Source organism: Microtus ochrogaster, chromosome 5 (genome assembly GCF_000317375.1).
Source record: "Microtus ochrogaster isolate Prairie Vole_2 chromosome 5, MicOch1.0, whole genome shotgun sequence".
In the NCBI taxonomy this organism is placed as follows: domain Eukaryota; kingdom Metazoa; phylum Chordata; class Mammalia; order Rodentia; family Cricetidae; genus Microtus; species Microtus ochrogaster.
In genome coordinates, this window is record NC_022012.1 from 49,096,161 (window position 1) to 49,104,739 (window position 8,579).

General features: G+C 41.6%; 1 protein-coding gene across 3 annotated transcripts in view; it reads left to right on the top strand.

Annotated features, from left to right (window-relative positions):
• The window catches only part of Hykk (hydroxylysine kinase), a 25,468-nt gene that overhangs the window by 8,338 nt on the left and 8,551 nt on the right, over nt 1–8,579 (top strand). For all 3 annotated transcript variants that reach the window (XR_003376924.1, XR_003376923.1, XM_005347381.3), the window contains exon 4: nt 5,108–5,291. Coding sequence is in view for 1 of the 3 variants with exons in the window: in XM_005347381.3 (XP_005347438.1) it covers nt 5,108–5,291 (184 nt within the window). In the remaining 2 variants the exon portion in view is untranslated. The remainder of the gene's footprint in view (nt 1–5,107; nt 5,292–8,579) is intronic.

Here is an 8,579-nt window from a genome sequence, read left to right on the forward strand (position 1 = left end):
CTGTGAGTTCGAGACCAGCCTGGTCTACAAGAGCTAGTTCCAGGACAGGCTCCAAAGCCACAGAGAAACCCTGTCTCGAAAAAAAAAAAAACCCAGCAAAGTTACAAAGAAAAATTAAAAGTTATCAGTAATCCCATTCGCTGGAATTGATGTTTAGTGTTTATAAACTTTTTCTACTGCACTCTGTTTACATAGTCAACAAAAATTGTATTGCATAGAACTTTGGGTAATACACATATTAAGCATGTCGATCCAAACACTTTCAGTTAAGTGTGAGCAATTCCATTTGTGCATGTTCACTAAAATGTCCATTTATGGGCATGAGAAGATGATTCCATTGTCACAAACACAAAGACGTGAATTAGGATCCCAATACCCACATAGAAGAATGGCAGCCTATCTCCCAGCACTGGGGAGGCGGAGGCAGGCGATCCTGTGGGGCTCTCTGTCAGCCATTCTAGCCAAATAGGGAAGTCCCAGGGTCACTTAGAGACCTTGTCTCCACAAATAAGATGGAGGGTCTGGTAAAATGCTAAGCAGTGAAGATTCTTGCCACCAAGCTTGAGCCTCACGTGGTGGAAGGAAAGAATTGACTCCCACAAATTGTCCTCAGACCTCCACACTCATGCCCTGGCATAATAAATACACACATTTTCTTATATGTGTTTGTATGCATATGTGCAACATATATATCCATGCGCACATACACACACACATGCACATGTAAATAAGTAATTTTAAAAGTAAAGTAAATGAAGAGCAATTGAGGAAGATGTGCTGGTGTCTAGGTATGCACGTGCACACGTGAGTCATGTACCCATGTACACACATACACACCACGCACACACGCACACACGCACACACAATATCCACTTATGGATAGCAATATACCTGGAATTTAAGTAGTTATTTTACTTTTATTTGCTATGATAGGGTCTTTCTGAAGATTTAGTTAGTTTATGTGTGAGTGTTTTGCCTACATCTGTGTGTACCGCATGGGCCATTTCCTGAGGAGGCCAGAAGAAGGAATGCTGGGAAAGACCTCCAGTCTTCTGCAAGAGCAGCAAATGCTTTTAACCACTGAGCCTTCTCTCCAGCCGCCATGACAAGGTCTTGCTCTATATCCATGGCTGATCTGGAACTCACAGTGTAGATTGAGTTGGCCTTAAACTTGTAACAATCCTTGTGCCTCTGCCTCCTGAGTGCTGGGATTATATGTGTAGGCCATCATACCCGGCTTAAGTGTATTTTTAGGAGATTTTTTCCATATATTAATTTTATCCAGAAAAAAACTTTATAACGGCTATAATAGTCTTTATGGTAGTTTGGGTTTTAGTTTCTTTAGTAGCTTCCCATGCTGTGTTCTGTACTAACTACAGTCTTGTCAACAGTATACAGAGCTTCTCTTTGTCTATGCTCTCCCGACACTAGTTATCACTCATATTTCTGATAGTGTCTGTTTTCATGAGTGTGAAGTGATAGCTCATGGTGCTTCCAGTTTGTAGTTCCCTGATGGTTGTTGGTCGTGACCACCTTTTCATGTGCCCATTGACTGTTTTTGTATTGTCTTCGGGAAAAAAAAAATGTCTGTTCTAGTCTTTTGTTCATTTTTTAATTGAGTTATATTGTTTTTCCTTGTTCTTGAGTTTACTAATTCTTTACAAATCTTGCACACTAGCCCTTTCCCTACACCCTTTTCCTGAACTATTGATTGAGGTTAAAATCACTGACTTTGTGTGTGACTATGTTCGTGTATGTAATGTTGTGTGGGTATGCACTTACACATGCGCAAGTGCCTGTCAAGGCCAGAGGTTAACGTCAATGTCTTTCTTGATTGCATTCCATCTTTTTGTTATTATTTAACTTTTCATGTTGTGTGTGTGCATGCGTTCATGCATGTCTGTGTGTGTGTTCATGCATGTCTGTGTGTGTTCATGCATGTCTGTGTGTGTTCATGCATGTCTGTGTGTGCTCATGCATGTCTGTGTGTGTTCATGCGTGTTTGTGTGTGTTCATATGTCTGTGTGTGTGTTCATGCATGTCTGTGTGTGTGCATGCGTTCATGCATGTCTGTGTGTGTGGCCATGCATACCATAGTGCATGTGTAGAAATCTGCAGTGAGGACAACTTACAGGAGTCAGTTCTCTCTTCCTACATTTCGGGACTCAAACTCAAGCCATCGGGCTTGGCGAATACTCTTTCTAGGTAAGCCATCTCACTTGCCCTCTACCTTATCCCTGGAGACAGGTCTCTCACCGAGCCTGAAGTTGACAACACTGTTGGCTACACTGGCCAGCAAGCCCCAGGGATCCTCCTGTCTCCATTTCTCAGTGTTAGTGTTTACAGACCTGTGCCTATCATCAGATCACTGCACTGACTATTTTCCCAGCCCCAGGGACTGTTGAGTGTTTCCTATGCTGAAGCTTTGATCGATAAAATCCCATCTGTTTATATTTGCTGTGAATATGAGAGGCAAGAAATCATCTTAAGGGACAGTGCCTCCCCTGAATATATTCCTATAGAGGGGGCTGTGAAATGCTGGAGAAGGGGTTGGAATTTTAAGAGTGGTCAGGAAGTCTGTACAGAGGTGCTTTTTGCCTAGTGGAAGCAAGACTCTAGCATCACTGTGGAAAGGGCATCCTGGAGGAGAGAAACAGCATATACCAAGGCCTTGAGGCCCCCTGGACTCCGGGAGGCCAGAGTGGTGGAACCAAGTGAGTGAAGATGCACTGAGAAATAACAGAGGGGCCAGGCTCAGACGAGACGTGTGGGTGGAAACAGATCTCTTGATTTGGATACTTAACAAAAGTATTTATTCTCTCTCTCTCTCTCTCTCTCTCTCTCTCTCTCTCTCTCTCTCTCTCTCTCTCTCGTGTGTGGTGTGTTACGTTGTAGGTCACAGTAGAAGTGTAGATGTGTAGAGGTCAGGTGATAGATAATTCTCTAGGGTCAGTTCTCTCTTACTTTGTGAGATTCAGGAATCAAAACTCAGGTTATTGGACCTAATAACAAGCACCTGGACCCAGCTAGTCATCTTACCGGTCCTGTTTTTTGTTTTAGAGACAGACTCTTCCAAGCTGGCCTGGAATTCACTGTGGCCACCCCCCACCCCCCCAGACAGGGTTTCTCTGTGTCATAGTCCTAGCCATCCTGGAACTCACTCTGTAGACCAGGCTGGCCTTGAACTCACAGAGATCCGCCTGCCTCTGCCTCCCAAGTGCTGGGATTAAAGGCATGCACCACCACCACCCAGTACAGCAATTCTTATAGAGGAAAATATATAATTGGGCTAGATTACAGTTCAGAGTTTTAGCTCATTATAGTCATGGTGGGAAGCATGGCAGCATGCAGGCTGACATGGAGCTGGAGAAGGGGCTGAGAGTTCTACATCTGGATCAGCAGACGGCAGAAAGAGACAGTGAGCCGCTAGACCTGGCTTGAGCTTCTGAAACCTCAAACCCAAACCCCCAGTGACACACTTCCTCCAACAAGGCCACACCTCCTAAAAGTGTCGCTCCTGATGGGGCTATGGGACCATTTTTATTCAAACCATTACATCTAGCCAGGGTGGACTTGAACTTGCCGTGATCCTCTTGTCTCAGCCTCCTGAATGCTGGGATTACAGGTGTGAGGCACCATGATCTTGAGAGCAGCCTCCAATTCCTTTTGTAAGCATGTCTTAGTTAGGGTTTTTATTGCACACCTTGACCAAAGCAACTCTTACAAAGAAAACATTTAATTGAGGTGGTGGCTCACAGTTTCAGAGGTTCAGTCCATTATAATCATGACAGGGAGCATGGCAGAATGCAGGCAGACATGGAGCTGGCTACGTCTTGAACAGAAGGCAGCAGGAAGTCAACTGAGAATCACGCTGAGTGAAATTTGAGAAAAGAGACCTTTACAGTGACACACTTCCTCCAACAAAACCCCACCTCCTAATAGTGCCACTCCCTTTGGGGGCCGTTTTCTCTCAAACCACCATAAAACACTAGTTAGAAATCTTTTTCTAAGAACCCGACACAGTGACATATGCTTCTAATTCTAGTACATTTGGGAGGTGAAGGCAGGAGGATCAGGAGTTCAAAGTCACCCTTAAATACATAGGGAGTTCAAGGCCAGAGTGTGCTATGTAGGCCCCTGTCTCAAAAAACTTAAGGAAAAAATTGTCTTCACACCAATGAAGATCAAATAAAATGAAACTATGATCCTAAAACTGTAAGGTCTTGATCAAATAAAAAGGGACTTAATATTTTATGGATTCATAAAGAAAGAGAGATATTAGCCTTAAAAGAAAGGTCCTCTGACCTCAACCTTCCAAGGGCTGGTGTTGTAAGAAGTTCGCTTGTTTGTTTCCTGACTGCCCCGGCAGCTCAAACCCGAAGTAATCAAACAGAAACCATATTATTTAAATCACTGCTTGGCCCATTAGCTCTAGCTTCTTATTTACTAACACTTATATCTTAATTTAACCCATTTCTAGTAATCCGTGTATCGCCACGTGGCTGCGACCTACCTGGTAAAGTTCCAGCGTCTGTCTCCAGCAGGGCTACTTGGCTTCTCTGTCTGCCTCTGTCTTCTTTCTCCCAGCATTCAGTTTGGTTTTTCCCCACCTATCCAAATTCTGCCCTATCAGCAGGCCAAGGAAGTTTTCTTTATTCACTAATGGTATTCACAGCATACAGAGAGGAACCCCACATGAGGCTGGATTTTAAGAGGTGTCACTTCATCCACCTTGCTTTATGGGTTACCATAAATGAGGCAGGACAGTTGGCATAAGTGAGTGCCATCTGCCTCCTATAGGCACCTTTTGAGGGGAGAGTGTGGCAAGACACTGATCTCTCCATAGAGATATAGGGTGTCAAGGTGTCAACAGGCTGTCTCTTGCTTTTAAAAAATTATTTATTTACTTTTTTCTATTTTTGAGGCAGGCCCAGACTCACTATGTAGCCAAGGGTGATTCTGAGCTTCTGATCTTCCTGTATCCACCTCTCAGGTGCTGGGTTTGTAGGCAAATGCTATCATGCCTAGTTTTTACTGGATCCAGGTAGGGCATTGTGCATTCTACCGCCTAAGCTACATCCTTTCCTGTTTCTTGCTTTTCATCTAGGAATTTCGTCATCCGAAGTTAAATCTTCTTCATCGGGAGAACTTCATCTGGAATCTGAAAAACATCCCTCTTCTGGAGAAATACATGGGTGCTCTAAGCCAGAATCGAAACCGGGAGATTGTTGAACAGGTCATTCAGTTGTTCAAGGAAAAAGTAATGACCAAATTAAGTCATTTTCGAGAATGTGAGTATTTTCCCAATCAAAGTATGTATTTTTCTCAACCTTTAAATTGGTAAGTTTCACACTATCAGGAAAACATGGAGGTACAACTTAGATTTGCCACCTTATAGATGTTCTTGTTTGTTCCTTTTACTTTTACAAGAATACCATCTTTCCTATTCTTAAAATTGCTGTATTTGAAGTTTGCTTTTGTTGTCATTTGGACTGTGTAGTCTGGGCTGGTCTTGACCTTACAGAAACCCTCCTGCATCAATCTCCTTATATTCAGCTTGATCAAATAATGCCAGTTTCCAAACGAGGCTGTGTGAATTTGTGCTGTTACCAGGGTGTAGATGTCCTCATTTCACTACATCCTGACTTTGTGATGCATCTTTTAAATCTTATTTTCACGTTTTAGTTTCTCATTGTAGTTTTAAAATACATTTCTCTATTTGGCTGGATCACACACACACACACACACACACACATATATGATGTGCCTATTTGAGTCTTTTGTCTATTTTTCTGTTGGTATTTTTTGTCTCATTTATAGATGAAAGTTCTAAACATACTTGTCCAAGATTTTTATCCCACCAGGTCCCACATCAATTTAGTCCCAGATAAACACACAGAGATCTACATTAATTATAAACTGATTGGCCTATTAGCTCAGGCTTCTTATTAACTCTTATAACTTATATTAGCCCATAGTACTTGTCTATATTAGCCACGTGGCTTAGTACCTTTTTCCGGCATGGCAGTCACATCTTGCTTGCTCTATGTCTGGCTTCCTCTGAGCCTGGGTGATGACTGTGGACTGAAACTTTCCTCTTCCCATAATTCTTGTTGCCCTGCCTCTACTTCCAGCCTGGTCTCCATTGTCCTACCTATACTTCCTGCCTGGCTACTGGCCAATTAGTGTTTATTTAAAAGACGAGTGACAGGGTACAAACCATTGTCCCACAGCAACCCCCCCTTTTTTTTTAAACAAGAACTCTGAATTAAATCTCCTTTGTTTAGCTTTTCTACTGACCATTATCTATAACAACTTGTAACCAACATTCTAAACAAAGGCAGACATCCATAATCCATATTTTGGGAACGTGGTTGTAGTTTTCCAGGCTACTTCCTGCTGATTGGGGGCACTGATAATCTTATGGGGACCTAAAGAAAATTTAGAATTATGGTCAAGTCCTGACTGGAGAATCCTGTAAGTCGTGATCATCTCGGGCAGCAGTCTTGAATCTGTTCTTGATGCAGAACTCAGACATCTGGGCCATTCCTCCTATCAGAGATTTCTCTTCCTTGATCAAACCTGGTTTTTCTTTACTCAGAATGAATCCACAGCTTCCCATTTCCTGTGGAAACAAAAGCAAAACCCCTTCTCCAAAGTAACATACCTTTTGACTTAAATTTGGAGTCAAGGCATTTTCAAAATATATATGTTGGATTAATCTAGCAGCATTTATAATCAAATATCTTTTAAGCAGCTTTTGCTCCTTCCTCAGCCATCAAACAATTTAAAGACAATAACATACAGTATCCAGACTCTTTGTATATTTTCCATCTTTTTTAAAAATATTTTTTATTTATTATGCATACAATATTATGTCTGCATGTATGCCTGCAGGCCAGAAGAGGACACCAGACCTCATTATAGATGGTTGTGAGCCACCATGTGGTTGCTGGGAATTGAACTCATGACCTTTGGAAGAGCAGGCAATGCTCTTAACTGCTAAGCCATCTCTCTAGCCCTATATTTTTCATCTTTACATGGCTTTATTTTAAACTCTATTTCTTTTATTTTATTTTCAATTTTTTACTTTTTGAGACAGAGTTTCTCGGTGTATCTTTGGCTGTCCTGGAACTCTGTAGACCTGGCTGTCCTTGAACTCACAGAGATCTGCCTGACTCTCTCTCTCAAGAGACACACACACATTAAGTCTAGAGTCTACACATGAGAGAAAACATGCATTATCTTTCTGAGTCTGGTTTATTTCAATTCAATATAACACGCCTTTAATCCTAGCATTTGAGAAGCAGAGGCAGGCAGATCTCTATGAGTTCAAGGTCAGCCTGGTGTACAGAGTGAGTTCCAGGACAGCCAGAGCTGTTATACAGAGAAACCCTGTTTAAAAAAAAAACAAAACCAATCTTCAGTGCATCCATTTCCTAGCAAATATCATGATTACATTTTTATTTATAGACAAATGAAATTCCATTATCTATGTGTACCATATTTCCTTTATCCATTTATCTGTTTAGTGGATATCTTGGGCGGTCATATTTCTTAGCTATTGTGAAGAGTTCAGCAATAAACATGGAGAGTACCTTTGTGTACACTGGTTTTGAAACTATTGCTTTGAAGTATTAATCATTTATGTTCACATGCCAATAACCAAGAAAGATCACATGCCACGCCACCTCTTTAAAAAAAAGTCTATTGATACTTTGGATTTCAATTGCTTGTAGTTAAGTTTGAAGAAAATGGTAATTACAGTATATTTATGTTTATAAAACTAATCTAATTTATGAATAAATTCAGTGTCTCCATTTACATATACCCATAGGAGATCTTTATCCTTAAGGTGTAGATAGACAAATAAACACATAGACATCGAGTTTTATAAATGTCCCTAATGAGGAGCTACACATTAAACATTTGTGGATGCCTGGGTTGAGCTCAGCTCGTCGGGCATGGCACCAGCATCTTCCCTCACTGAGCCAGCTCACTCTCCCTGTATATGTTTTCTACAATGCTGTAGAGGGCTCTGCACATGCTGGACGAGTTACTCTATCATTCAACTATACATTTCGAGCTTATGCGACTACACTCCTTTCTTCATTTAATATGTTCAATTTTAAAATTTAAAACGTACTAATATTGTATTTCATGTTCCACTTCTTGTGTGTTGCTGATGTTTCAAAGTGATATGTTATTGTATCCGTGAGGGGTCTCCGCAGGTGTCAGGCAGGGATACAAGCCACAACAGGTGAGGATGAAAATTCAGTTGAGATTGACTATGTCAAATTGGAGCAAACCTATGGGAGTCTGATTCCAGGCAGTTTGTTGTCAGTATATCTAAACACAGTAGAATTTGGAAAAAGTTTTCTGGTGTAATACTATCCCCAGTGCACAAGGAAACATTATTACATCAAAATTTAACTCAGGCCGGGCGGTGGTGGCGCACGCCTTTAATCCCAGCACTCGGGAGGTAGAGGCAGGCGGATCTCTGTGAGTTCGAGACCAGCCTGGTCTACAAGAGCTAGTTCCAGGACAGGCTCCAAAAAAACCACAGAGAAACCCTGTCT